At 51.6% G+C, this 14,347-nt stretch overlaps 1 protein-coding gene across 7 annotated transcripts in view; it reads left to right on the plus strand.

Moving 5' to 3' along the window:
* Positions 1-10,127, plus strand: part of NT5C2 (5'-nucleotidase, cytosolic II) — a 63,347-nt gene extending 53,220 nt beyond the window's left edge. For all 7 annotated transcript variants that reach the window (XM_056351464.1, XM_056351467.1, XM_056351470.1 and 4 more), the window contains 11 exons: positions 409-502; positions 1,509-1,562; positions 2,747-2,830; positions 3,581-3,622; positions 4,788-4,895; positions 5,249-5,315; positions 5,991-6,161; positions 7,041-7,092; positions 7,340-7,400; positions 7,955-8,131; positions 8,362-10,127. In XM_056351464.1, coding sequence (XP_056207439.1) covers positions 409-502; positions 1,509-1,562; positions 2,747-2,830; positions 3,581-3,622; positions 4,788-4,895; positions 5,249-5,315; positions 5,991-6,161; positions 7,041-7,092; positions 7,340-7,400; positions 7,955-8,131; positions 8,362-8,619 — 1,168 coding nt within the window. In that variant the 3' untranslated portion in view covers positions 8,620-10,127. The remainder of the gene's footprint in view (positions 1-408; positions 503-1,508; positions 1,563-2,746; positions 2,831-3,580; positions 3,623-4,787; positions 4,896-5,248; positions 5,316-5,990; positions 6,162-7,040; positions 7,093-7,339; positions 7,401-7,954; positions 8,132-8,361) is intronic.
* Positions 10,128-14,347: the final 4,220 nt, after the last annotated feature.

Consider the following 14,347-nt stretch of genomic DNA (forward strand, 5'->3'; position numbering starts at 1 on the left):
GTGTTGGAAAGAGGGTGAAAGGGCAGCACTCTGCTTAGTTTCTCAGTACCATTCATCTTTTGTAAAATGCTGCAAACTGCACAGCGCCAGTCTTTTTTCCTTCTTGTAATACTGTGGGGTAGAAATAAGTGTTGCAGTCACAGAGAGCTGTAGTACTGCTGTGGAGGCACAGGCCTGTAGTTAGGAGCTCACATCCTAAAATTTTAAACAAATTTTTTTGGGTAGCACGCAGAGCCTGTTAAGCTCTGTTTGTAGCCTTCTTTCAAGTCTGAGCTGTGGTAAAGTAGTAAATAAGAAACCACTATAGTTAAACAAACTCCAAACAACATTTTGAACTGTCACTTTTCTTTTACATGTTTCTCACCTGGTGCGATTGGCTGCTACAATCTCTCTTCTTTCTCCCCACAGCTGTGAAACAGGGTTTAAAGATGGAGACCTCTTCATGTCCTTCAGGAGTATGTTCCAGGATGTCAGAGATGCTGTTGACTGGGTTCATTACAAGGTGATTGCAAGAACTCCTTGGGACGTCTGTAGTTGTAACTGAGTTAGAGGGACTGGTTTGTAACTCATGAGTTAAGATGTGTTAATCCACCGGGCAAGAGCCCCGCTTTGCCGCCTAGTGAGCAAACAATAAATTGCGGCTGTAAATCAAGATCTCCACTGCCCTCCTAGTACGGGAACGTATCTGCCTTGGCTCCCTGTTCCTTTTTATGGTGCCCAGATTCCATTTCTGTACTGTAATTCATGGGTTTTAGAACATGATGCCATGAGGGTATTTGTACTTACAGTCCACAACTTGTGCATTGTCCTAATTATTAAAACACTTTACTGTAAATGGTTTACATTGGTACTATCTTATGTTGTCTGAAAAGTACCTGCATTAAACAGAGAAATACATCAATTCTTCTCTATTTAGAGAGGAGAGGCAGTTCATCTTTTTCACACAGTTGCGCAGAAATTTAGAATATAACTTTGTGAGCGTTAATGTCTGCTTAAAAACCTGATTTTCTTGTTCTTCCTCATTCAAGAGGTCTGTTGGGGTGGGATGGAGAACGATCACAGGAGAACCCTGCTCACAGTTGTAGTTGTGGTGGTTCTTTAAGCCCTAGCGAAGTCAGGAATCTATTTTTCTTTCCTTATGCAGTGTTGTGTGATACATGTTGGAGTTGGCCTTTGAGTAAAGCATTATGGTCAGTGTTGGAGACAGGTCGTTGACTGTCTTGTTTGGTATGGCAAATCTTTTTTTTTTGTTGTTTCTATTGTATTCCCTTCTGAAAGGGTTAAAATGCTGTTGAAGTGGATTATTTACCATGGTGAGGGAATCGATGGATCACAGAGTTTGTGATGGTCCCTGCTACTCAAAGCCTCTCATCTCTAGAGTCACTGGTTCAGATTCGCCCTGGTTTGTACTTTCACAGCATTTTAAAGTGTGAAAGTTGGCATTACTTTGATGTCTCTTACATCATAAGTTTCCATTACCTCACTGAGTTCTGTTGTTTCTATTTCAGGGATCGCTCAAGGAAAAGACCCTTGAGAATCTGGAAAAGTACGTGGTGAAAGATGTAAGTGTGAAGTTACTTTACTTGTGCTACGTGACATTCTATACTGAGTAAGCAAGCAAGAAATAAACGTGTTGATTTGCTTTACTAAACCACAAAACAGATAACGCTGTCATTTCTATTGTAATAATCAAAGGCAAAGTGGAAAGTTCGGATGCAGCCTTTATTCTGAGCCAGTGATCCACGTGATTTCGTATTCATGTGCATGTTTTTTACGTAAAATATAAAAGCCAGAGGAAATGTTACCATGGGACACAGGTGAATACACTGGCAAGGCTTGTGTTGTTTCTTTTGGTGGGGAAAGCAACTGTGTTCCCTGCCCGCATTTTCTCTGCCCAAGCAGACCTTGTTTTTAAAAAGCAACAGATGAGCATCTTTTTAGACAGAAGTATTCTTTAGCCATCCAACAAAAATGTTACGTGTGTTTAACCGTGAGGGACTGAGGAAAAGATCCTGAAAGACTCACCAGTGTCCAGTCTCTTGATAGGCTGGAAAGTGTGTTCAGCACGCCTAACTGAGCAAGCTCCAGTGGTTCCTTTACTTACGCCCTCTCTGCAGTGTGCAAGGCCCCTCTGGACCACATATGGTGTAATTATTCTTTAGTTTAGATGAGCCCTGTCTTAAAGTATCACTTTGAAGCAGTTAACCTTGTTTCTAGTTACATGCCTGCAGAATTCTTAGGAAACTGTTCTGTGAGGTAATCAGCTACTCTGGCAATGGACTGAGATTCATGATTGAATAAAAATATCCCCGGGAATAAATTCTGCCTAATCTGAGGCTGGAATTATAATGCACTCCAACTTGTGGCTTGTGTCAGCTCAGATTTCATCTGCCTCTGGGCCCATTTCGGGAACGGACTTGGAGCTGGAGGAGCTGCTCCAGCATGCCTGGCACAGGCCAAATTGGTGGGAACAGCACAGGGTGCCTGGCACTGTCGTTGGCAAAGGCACTGCAGCCTCGCTGAACCCTTCCCCCTTGCCTTCTCCCCCTGGGCTGTCCTCTGAGGGGCTGTTATGTGGATGGACCAGCAGCTTTCCTGGCTCTGGCCACTGCAAAACACATGAGTTTGCTTGCTTGATGGTCTGATTTGCTTTGTTTTGTCTGGTAGCATCATAGTTTAAAAGTTTTTTGCCTGTGATGAATCTCTGTAACTCCTGTGTGTGACTTGTATGTCTATTGGCTTTCAGGGGAAGCTACCACTGCTGCTCAGCCGCATGAATGAAGTTGGGAAGGTGTTTCTTGTCACAAACAGCGACTATAAATACACAGATGTAAGTGCTGCTCAGTTGTTGTGTTGGTATATAATAAAGTAAGCAAATGCCAGCCATTCATTTGTATGGGTTTTGGTAGGACATCTTCTGGTGGAGAATTAGGGGGTTTCTAAACTAGGTGTAGGATGGTTTAGTGGTGAACGCAGATTAGGTCTTGAATCATCTTTTGTAGTCCTGGTTCTGCTACTGACCTAGCATGGGCCTGGCTTAAGTCCCTCTGTGCCTCACTCAGTTCCTCAGCAATTAAAAGGCTGAAAGAGATACTAATTTTAGATTTCAGCATCCTTTAAAATGCAGAGCTTGCCTTTCAAGTGAGATAGTCTGAGTACAGACAGGTCACCAAAGCCATTGTGCTGGAGAGGTCTAAAAGCCAGAAAGTGCTGTCTGCTGTGCTGTAGGAATAAACGCTGTTACTTCAACTCCGGGTAAGTGTCTGTTGCAACACTGCTAATGCAAAGATTTATGTGCCATTTTAAAGCATTGCAAGATATACCTGAAGATTTCTGAGGCAGATTCCTGAGATTTCTGAGGCAGATATGTTCTTTGATTATAAAAATTACTGGTTTAGTTTCTGTCACTTTAAATTCTATTCATTCATTTTGTCTCCAGATCTTACGCTGACTTTCATGGAAATCCTGAAAATAAAGTTCTGTAACCTGAAAAGATAAAAGCAGAAAAGTATGCTTTTATAAACTACACAAATGTATGTTTAAAAACGCATCTTTGAATACTTTTCTTTCTGTCTTTCAGAAAATTATGACTTACTTGTTTGACTTTCCACATGGACCAAAGGTATGTGATTTCTAGACTGCAGTTCCAACAGAAACTGATGTGCCTAATTATCTGTGTAGCTGGAAGGCATTTTAATCCTGCTTCATCGGCAGCATGGGATTAGTTGCTTTAATCTGGTTAAAATACACTTGCTGGTTTGTGTCCTATTTGAATGGGATCAAAGCAAATACAATATAACAGAGAAAAGAGGCATCATCTGGTCTCAAACAATAATCTGTGTTAATGATAACATTATTTTAGTGATAAAACATTTTAACTGTGGCATTTTGCAGCCAGGTTTCTTAGAAATCTTGCACAGTGTTTTAGATGTTAAAAAAAAAAACCTTGATGGAAAGGGAAGAGTTTTATAAAACAGCAGAAACATTTATGGCTGATTGTGCCTTGACTACGGTAACTCCAAACGTTTGAGTCATGCTTTTTCTCATTTTCTGAGGTCAAAACTCAGCCCTGTAACTTTTGGAGAGAGGCTTATGAGCTGAATTTATACTGCTTTTTCAGTGTCTCAGTGGGAGGCTATCTCACGCTCAAAAGATGTGTTTTCACACTGTGCTCTGAAGGTAGAAGGCAACCAAGGGAGAAATTTTCAGAACATGGAAAATCACCATAACTGATAGATCAAAGAAATCCTTGCTGTGGTCTTGATCTCAGAAAGAATAGAAGCAAGGAGCAGAAGGGGTTCATGAATGCCCAGTATTCTTCAGGCAGGGCTGTGATTCAAAGCCGTGCTCTGTGGAATAGGGTCCAGGCATTTCCCAGTCATGGCAAATGTACCAGCATGGCCTCGTAAGGCTGAAGCCATGAAGTCACATGTGTCTGGATCTGCCTAGGATATCACCTTCAGAAAGAGTGGCAGCAGTGTCATTTACAGCATCTCTTTACACGGCAGCTGTCCTGTGGCATGGATGTTCAGTGCAGTTTTCCTGTCTCACACCATGTTCTCAGTCCTCACTGCTAGGCTGGGTTGGGATGCGCTTGCTGCGAAAGGGGACTGCTGTAGGAGGTGGTGCTGGCAGCCCAGCATCACACCACAAGAGGCAGGAGCTAGCAGCTCTTGATGGACCAAGATTGTCATAGAAGTTATGGCTATGGACAATGATGCTGTGGTTAAACGCCCTGCAGTTGATTGTGTTGTGCCTGATTCTGGGGTTTGGTTTTGCCTTTGCAGCCTGGGAGTGCTCATCGGCCGTGGCAGTCCTACTTTGACCTGATCCTGGTGGATGCACGAAAACCCCTCTTCTTTGGGGAAGGCACTGTGTTGCGGCAGGTGGACACGGTGAGTGGCACATGGAGGGTGACGAGTGGCATAGGCTGGAAGGGCTCGTGCACCTCCTGTCTGGTGTCTCTTAGTGGCAACGGGCAACACAGTGTTTAGACAGGACCTGCCCTAGAGATGGTGGGGTGGCTTCTCCTCTTAGTGATTCCTGAGCAACGCCATCACCTGGAGCACAGCAGAGCTTGAGGCTTTGCTGGCTTCCCTAATGTACTGCAAGTGGCAATAGGAAAAGAGTACAGAGAGCCACCTCTAGGCTGTGTGGGAGTGAGCGAGATAAAGAGTAAAGTATCAATAAGACAGAAAAGATCCAGACCATCAGCTGTTCTGCACTAACGCAGTGTCTCCTTCCTCAGGTGACCGGGAAGCTGAAGATTGGTACATACACTGGCCCGCTGCAGCACGGCATCGTGTACTCGGGAGGTGAGGCAAGAACCCTTCTTGTCCTGTGGAGTGGCTCTGACATGCCCTTGTGGCCTTCAGCCACTCTGGCTGTGAGAGGACTTGTGCCAGGCACCAGGCAAGGTTGTGTTTCCCAAAGCACATTGTACTGTGCACTCTGTGCAGTGCACCAGAAGCTCTCCATCATCACTGCTGCTCAGTGCAGGGAAGAAATGGACCCATTCCTCCTCAAACACCATTTTCCTCCTTGCCAAGAAGGGTCTAGGAAATGCCGCTGCAGGGCTTGTGGTAGAGGGGGAGCTGCAGCTGGCCCAGCGCAACGTTCCCAGCTGTACTTACAGTACTGCCACTGTGCCACACTTGGAGGGTCCCCTGAGATAGGGAAGAGCAGCAGGTGGATATACAGGGCTGTCTGTGGTGCCCAGGGCTCCATTCCTGTCCCATGGGGTGGGAGGCAGCACGGCCCCTCTGCTGCTGCCATTCATGTTGGGGGGTGTGGGCAAAGCTGCCCCTGGATGAACTCCCCAGGTGAGTGGGCGCTGCCTGTGCTGCCGTGGCCAAACAGAGGTGCTATATGGAGCAGTGGAGGTGTCTGGGAGGAAAATGCACCTGCTCTGTCCCTAACCCTGGCCCTCTGAAATGAGCCATCTGTTTCCTTTTGGCTCCCTGTTCTGAACCATGCCATTCTTCTCTCAGGTTCTTCAGACACAGTCTGTGACCTCCTGGGGGCCAAAGGGAAGGACATCTTGTACATCGGAGACCATATCTTTGGCGACATCCTCAAATCCAAGAAGCGCCAGGGCTGGAGGACCTTCCTGGTGATCCCTGAGCTGGCGCAGGAGCTGCACGTCTGGACAGACAAAAGCGGTCAGCAGCCAGGCAAACCCCAGGCCAGGCTTTGCTCTTGCTTGCCTGGTGCTGCACCTCTGAGATCACCAGGGCTTACAGGGGTGCAGGGGAGGGATCGCCCTGGCTTGCCGCTTCTCCTTTTGGCCCTTTTTCCGTGGGTCTGGGTGTTGGTGGCCGGAGCTGGGCAGCTCTCTGTGGGCTGGCCTCAGGGTCCCAGGCCTTTCCTGTGCTCTTTCCCAGGCTGCTTGCACTTGATCAGCCAAGCTCTGACTTGGCTGGGGGAAAAGCTGCAGCTGGGTGGGGTCGAGTGGTTCCTAATCCATAACCCTGCCCCTAAAACTCCTCTCCCTCCATCCATATGGAGCCATGGCTTCTCCGGTAAAAAGTATCTGACAAGACGCCTGGGATATTCTCCCTGTAATGCCTGAGCCATGAGTGCTCTCCCATCTGCAGGGAGTCCCGGCTCACCAGCCACTTCCTTCTCCTTCCTCCCACTCCCTCTGCTGCCAAAGTGCTGTGTGTTTCCCATCTTCCAGCACTACTGCTTTTCTGCTACTTTTGCTACTGCAAAGGTTTGCCCTTTGGTGTGTAATAGGTTTGGGAGTTATCCAAGTTGCCCCATGGCTGGTTGGAAGGTTCTGGCGAGGGCTGTGAAGGTTCAGCCTCAAAAACAAAAGTGGCAATCAAAAACCAAGCCCAGAGCTCTGCCAGTGGCACAGAGCGTGACTGAACCCTCTCCCTGCACAGTGGCTGTGAGATGTCGTGCTTCTTGATGCAGTGCCTCTCCCCTGCCGTGCGAGGGGAGGAGGCAGGATGGTGGGTTTGCCTTTTCATTTCAACAGTTTAAACTTACCTTACCCCCCCCCCCCTTTTTTTTTTTTTTTCTGGATTTTCCAGCCCTTTTTGAAGAGCTGCAGAGTCTGGACATATTCTTGGCCGAGCTATACAAGTGAGTATTCAAACAGTGACAATTTCCCTGCTGCCTCTCCCAGCCTAGCAACAGCTAACAAGCAGCTCTGACAAAACCCTGGGGTTGAGTTAGCGGCACTGCTGCCAGAGCTTTGACTCAGGCCTGGGCTCTGCCCACAAGACCAACCTTCCCCTCCAGACCAGCCTCCTCCCCCAAGCCCCCATCCCACAGCATCTGTTCTGAAAGACTTTTCACACCATGTGTTTGCCTTCTCGCCTGTAACTAGGCATCTGGACAGTAGCAGCAATGAACGCCCTGACATCAGCTCCATCCAGAGACGCATTAAGGTACCAATCATAAAAATCCCTTTTCATCCTTTTGGATCCCAGAGGGCTTGAGACAACCCAACCCCACCGCTCAGCCCTGAAATGCTTTGCTTTGCCTTTGGGTGGGCACAGCAGGCTTGGCAAAGCTGTTCTCTGTTCTGTCTTAGTGGATGCAAACAGAGGAGCTTCTCAGCTCGCTGGTGACGCTGGCAATTCTGAAAGGCAGCCTGGTCTGGAATAGGGTCTCCTTGCTCATGCATACAGCAGCACTGGCACCGACGGTGCTCACTGCTGCAGAACAGGGCGCTGGCACACACAAGCTTGGAGGGCCTGTAGTCTCTGGTTCAGCCACCCCTGGGTGCCAGCCTGGGGCAGGTACTGGCTCTTGAGCCCGCTGCTGCCTTCCCCTCTGTTAGCTGGGACGTAGCTGCACTCTGATGCTGCAGGATGTGAGCACAGAAAGCCTTGCTGGAGATCCTTGCAGCTCTCTTGTAGCCCCCAGCGCACTCCAGTGTTGTCGTGGCTCCATGCTGCTGCCTGCCCGGCCCAGGACCTAATCTGCCCTTTGCTTGTAGAAAGTGACCCACGACATGGACATGTGCTATGGGATGATGGGGAGCCTCTTCCGCAGCGGCTCTCGGCAGACCCTGTTTGCCAGCCAGGTCATGCGCTACGCTGATCTCTATGCAGCCTCCTTCATCAACCTCCTCTACTACCCCTTCAGCTACCTCTTCAGAGCCGCCCATGTCCTGGTAAGTTGCGGACCGTGGGAAGGTGGGCAGGGGTCCCAGAGGTGCCCGCACCGGTGTTTGTTAACACTTCCGCAAGCGCCAGGAATGGCACCTTGGAGGGTTGGGTGGTATTTGATGCACCATGGGCCAAAAAAAGGCTCACGTTCTGGGGTTTGCCCTCCCTCTGTCTCAGGGAGATAGCCCGGGACTGGGACACCCCCTGCCATCTCCTCTCTCTCTTACATGTGTAGATGCCACACGAGTCCACGGTGGAGCACACGCACGTTGACATCAATGAGAAGGAGTCACCGATGGCCACGCGCAATCGCACCTCAGTGGATTTTAAAGATTCTGACTACAAGCGGCATCAACTGACCCGTTCCATCAGCGAGATCAAACCGCCCAACCTCTTCCCCCAGGCACCTCAGGAAATCACACACTGCCATGATGAAGATGATGATGAGGAAGAAGAAGAGGAGGAAGAGGAGGAGGAAGAGGAAGAGGAATAAGAAGGAAAAAGCAAAGCACCGCTGAAGACAAACCGTGACTCTAGCAGTGATCAGGAGCAGATTCCTTTGTTGGGGCCCTTGGGGTGATGGGTTGGGGGGGCTGTGATTCTTGCAAAGGCACGTTTTGGAAGTGTCTGGAAACTTTTAACAAATTAACACTAATTAGGAGGAGACCCTTGTTTTCAGTTTTGCAGACGGTTCAAAAAGCTGATGGATTCTGCCTGGGGTGGTGCATTCAGATTGGACTGCCCACCTGTGCTGTCATGCTGCTCCCATTACATACAGGGATGCTGCATGTTTCTCCCTTTCCCATGATGTGTTTCATTTGAATTCCATTTGAACAGTGTCCTGTGAACGGTTTTTGCCATCTGTTAGATTCGCTGTGGAGAAGGAAGGGATGTGCTGGACCCTGCAGGAGACAAAATGATCTAAATTCTCCTGCCTGTTGGGTTGCTGCCCTTAACCCTCCGCTTCTGGGTTACGAAGTCCCACCTTCCTGTGTTACCCAGGGTGTTGCTGTGGCTTCCAGCAGTCAGTTTACCTTCTGCTTGGCGTGAGTTTCTCCATCTAAGTGGTTCAGTTCCTCCAGCTGTCACAGATGGCGGTGGGATTCCAGCTCTTGCATATCTGCAGCTGTACACGTTTCTGCTTGTAGATGCTTGTTATCCTCTCCCAGTGTTTCAAAGCTCTTTCATCATCGGCATGTGATGCATGATTTCCAACGCATTTCTCAAACAGCTGAGCCGCACACTGTGTTCTCAACTCCTGTAGTTTTTCAGCAGTAAATATTAACCCAGGAGCTTGAAGCTACTGCTTTAGCGTTATGTTAGTCACTTTTCCTACTGCCTATTACTAACCTTTCTGTCTGTTCAGCTTTAAGAAAGCGAAGCATCTCAAAGACAAACCCAGCCACCATCTGGAGTGAAAGGGCCTGTTATTCCAGGGTGCTGTGGGCCACGCTGTCTGCCCTAAACTAGGAAACAGCCTGTGCCACGGGGCCAGCCCCGCGGCAGGAGCCTCCAGTCCCACCAGCAGCTGCCCTTGTCTTTAGCCTGGCACGGAGCAAGCAGAGCCTCATCACAGGTTGCGGTGGGCAAGGCTGCGTCCCTGGCCAAGGAGGGTGACGGCTGCAGGCTGCCGTGCGGGGACCAGGGGTGGCCCACGGGGATGGGCAAGCAGTCCTTGTGCCCAAAAGCTACCCCAGGGAAGGGGCAGGGCCGGCACGCAGCAGGGCAGCGGTGCCCTGGGGTTTTCCTCCGTGTCGGGAGTGCAGCCTCCCTTACTGGAGCCTGTGCCGTTTGCTGTGAAGGGATTCTGACAAGGGCCCTCTTGTAACAAATTCGACTGTTGTTTCGTTACCATAAACTCAATTAATTATTTTTTTTTCCTTTTTAAAGTACCTTAGGAGAAAATAAAAAGAAAAATCACACCACCACCATCTGAGCAGGAAATGCTGCTGCTGTAGTGGCAGTTGTTCAAGTCAAATAAATGATGATGTTTCTAAAAAATGCCTGGCATTTTGTGGCACGTCGCTGAGATGATGAGAGCTGTGCTGGAGGTGGCAGGGAGAGCCAGGACTTGTCTGTGGGGGTCCCGGTGGGACGGGTGGCTGAGCATCTGTGGAAGCTGGTTGTGTGAAGCGCTGCTGAGCAGTGGCTGTGGATCTGGCTTTAAGGGCTTGTCCGGTGTCCAGGAAGCAATGGAGGGACACAAGGTGCTTTTTATCCCCATCAGCTTCAGCTGGAGGAGGCGGGGGAGACAGAGAAACATTTTGGCCTGGATTCAGAGAGAGGAGGAGCTGTTCCGTGGCAGAAAGGGCAACACTCCCACCCTGCCGCTACCAGCAACACTGAGCCTTTCCAGGGCTGATTCCCACAGGCAGTACCGAGGTCCGGTCCCCACCGTGGCAGGCGGTGGCCAGGGTGGCACAGCATGGCCCGCGCTCACCAGGGGCTGCGAGCCTGGTTAAACAGAGAAAAGCACCTGGGGAAGGCCACGCTGCTGCAGCGACAGCACGGGCTGGCCCAGCCAAAGGCTGTGTGTGGCCTGTGCCTGGCCCAGACTGGGACAACCCTGGGGACAGCACGGTGCCATGCTCAGCCCTCGCTTATGAACAAACCCCTCGTATCGACCAAATCAGACCAGATGAGGCCCCAGCCCTACCACAGCAGGACATTTACTACCCCGGGCCCAAAGTGCCAGCCAGAAAAGCAACACCAAAAGGCTGCAGGTGGTGGCCAACAGTCCACAGCCAACACCAGGGACTGCTAAAAGCCCCAAAGCCAGCACTGGGTCCCTGACCCTTTGATTTTGAGGGCTGCAGAGCGGCTAATGCATACCCACAGCGAGGTAGCTGCAGGAAGGGTTTGAGGGAACCGTTCCCGAGCCCTTTCACTAAAGGCCATGTGGGGCTTTGCTATGTTTAAACCTCATTTCTCCAAGTATAGCCACTTGAATTTTTTAAGCTTTAGCTCAGCAGCTGGGGAGGGTGGTGCAGCTGCGGGAAGGGAGGTCTGGGATGCTCCATGCATTCCTCCTTCCTAACCGGTCGCCACTAATAGCTCACTCCCAGCCCAGGGCTATTTCTGACTGCGATGGGGAGAAGACTCTTGAAGGCTGGAGCAATGGAAAGTATTTGACCCTCACTTGACAGTGGGAAAGCGGCGGGGACATGGGCACTGCCCACTGCCTGGCCTGGTGCCACGCTGCCCATCCCGCGTGGGCTCTGCCATGGTGTTGCAGTAAAAAGCCACCGAGCAAGAGCTGGGGTGAAGCCAGTTTTCCAGCCCACACCTCCCAGGAAGCCGGTGGCCTGGCAGTACCTGTGTCTCCAGCCGGCTCCGCAGAGCCCCCAGGAAAAGCCAGCACCGCAGCTGCTGTCTCTCCCCGCAGCCTGGTCCCCTGCCCCAAGGGACAGGCATGCTGCTGCCTGCCAGCGGTGGGCTATCTCTCCTGCCAGAGGTGAGCATGGGGGACAGACCCTGTCCCGAGCGCTCGCTCACCTGCTTTCTGCTTTCTCCCACTTTCACCAGCACTGCACGCCCCCCCTCGCTGCGCCACAGAGCTGGAGGGGGCTCACTGGCTGCACCACGCAAACGCTACCAGGCACAGCAGCCCAAGGCTCGCCCCTGCCCTTAGCAACGGCCCCGCAGGCATTTTGTGTTGGGCACCGCCAGCAAGTACTGACTAGGTCAAAGTAACTAGAGGTGCTCCCAGCTCCCGTTCCTTTACACCACCTCGAGAGGCCTTGCTGCCGCTGAAGCACAAGCCCAGTATCGGGGTACGCCTCACTGCAACGGAGGACGCAAAACCCCCCATGCCAGTCCCCGAGCAGCAGCTATTGTCGCCTTGGTCCCCAAAGCCCCAGCCATCTGCGGGTACATTACAGAGCCACCAGCCCACCCTGGCCCTGCACAGGGGTGCTCACCTCCAGCAGAGCAGCCCTGGGGACCACCGGGCTGCGGAGCGTGCGGCCGGAGCGCCGGGCTGGGGGTATGGATGGTCTACCAGCACTTAAAAACCTGTAGGTACAAAAGTTGACCTTGAGCACGATTCGCAAGGTCTGCAAGACCTGGCTGTTAGTGCTGGGGGCCCATCCCATTCCTGCTGCTGCACTGGTGCTGGGCACAGCCATGCAGGGGCACTGCTGCCACCCCACTGCCACACAGCTCTGGTCCTGGGCAGCCAACAGCCATCCTACCTCCATGCAGGGACCCAGCCTCTCCTACCCGCCCTTCCAGGAGCCCCTGCTCTTCACCGCCAAGAGCCAGCCCGAAGCCAGCATTCACATTAATTCTACTTACATCCTGCTTGCAGCATCCCACCGTCCTCCAGCCGGTGCTGGGGAGCCAAACTCCTCACAGAACCGGCCACAAGCCCCGTCCTGCTGCCACGGCGCCGGGGAGCAAGGCCCAGGTGCTGGGGGGCTCCCTGCAGCACAGCCATGGGGGCTGCACTGGGTGCAGCAACACCTCTCCACGAGGCTCGAGCAGATGCCGCCCAACTCACTAACCAGGGTTTTAGCAGCTCAAGAGCTGAGCAAGGAAGAAAGCCCAGTGCAGGGAGAGCAGCGAGGAGGACAGGGGTGGAGGGACAGCAGAAGCGCGAGAGCAGGGCTCTGTGGCACAGGAAAGGGTCGCTGTTCCTCTGCCAGTGTGGAGCTGGAAGTGATGCTGGGCAGGGGACTAAGCACAGGCCCCCTCCTGCTCAGAAACGAATCTGTGTCACCGCAGGCTCTGCAGAATTCTGCTGTCAAAGTCCCAACACCGGTGAGCAGGCAGCGGCACCTAACGCAGGGGATGGACAGCCTCACTCCACCAGCAGCTCCCATCCAACGGGGCCACTGTCACCACCAGCCACGTCCCTCGCTGGTGAGCCCCAGTCACGCACCAACCATCAGGCGGCATCTACGCTTCCAGACAAACAAACATGATATATGGAGAGCAGGTTGTAAATAAGGGGGTTTTATTAGTGGAAGAAAAAGGCCCTCACCCTCGAGGGAACTTCAGAAAGAGAAACTCAGCTGCTTGCCGTTACCACCAGCTTCCCAGCTTCTGGTCAGCAAAACCACCAGCACAGCCCTCCCCAGCTCAAGCACTTACGGGCCCAGACCCACCACAGTGAAGAGCAAGACCTGGCTCTACGGGGAACAGGATCCAGCCTCTCCGTGGCTCTTGGCAGCAGAAGTAGAGGTTAGAGACTGATGATGTGCCAGTAGCGGAGATCCGGGTCTAGGATCGCTGACATCAGCCCCACCACCCGCACGCCAAAATATGTCCCTTGGAAATGAGAGGGGAGCATGGAGGAGGAGGGAAAAATGCATAAACTGGAATGTTCAACAGAAAAAAAATCATCATTTATCTAAAAAGAATAAACAAAATGCTTTTAAACAAAATCACAAAATATACAAATAAATCTGGTACAAAATAAATAGGAAAGACTGGAAATCTACAACAAAATTGGAATAATTATAAAATTCATTTGTATGACAATCAGTATATGAAACGTATACACTTCATTCAGGATTTCAGTTGTGCTTATTCAGGTTTATGTACACACATGGAAATACTGCAGTCAGAACACTACAACTCTGGAAACCCAAAGTCATGTACAATATGATACAATTTGCAAAGACCACGTACGATGGCGAGTAAGACACAGGGAAGAGCCGGCTGGCGTGGTGAAGCAGGTTCAGGTAGCCACGAAACCGCGCTGCGGAGGGAATGCCGCCACGCGTCCCAGCAGGGGCCGAGCCGAGCCAGCAGCGGCCGGGAAGTGGCTCGGGGCAGCCGGGAAGGACCCGGCTGCAGGAGGAAGGTTTGGTGTGAGACCTCCGGCTGCCGGGCACAGCCGCTCACGGCTTCCAGGAACGCTTCTCAAGTATTTGGGGTTTCAGATTCAATGTGTTTGGCATCCGGGCGCCTGCCCCACGGTTTGGGGGTCGAGGCTGGCTCTGCAGCCGCGTGTGCTGCAGGCAGCACGTGCCGAGAGCGCCGAGGTCCCCCAGCAGGGCCTGACCCTGAGCCGCTCGTAAGCCACCCCATGCTCAGGAGAAAATGGGTCAAACGGGGCCAGAGCACCGGTGCTGGGCTCCCGGTAGCTTTCCACTCTCCAGATTTCACGCAGTCTGCGGGGAAGGCAGAGTCCCTTGAGCAGCACCTCCCACCCTTAGCGTCAGGAACGAAGGCAGGAGCCACAGCACTGCGCGCTCCTGACCGCCCTATCTCCT

Source organism: Falco biarmicus, chromosome 9 (assembly GCF_023638135.1).
Source record: "Falco biarmicus isolate bFalBia1 chromosome 9, bFalBia1.pri, whole genome shotgun sequence".
Classification (NCBI taxonomy): Eukaryota; Metazoa; Chordata; class Aves; order Falconiformes; family Falconidae; genus Falco; species Falco biarmicus.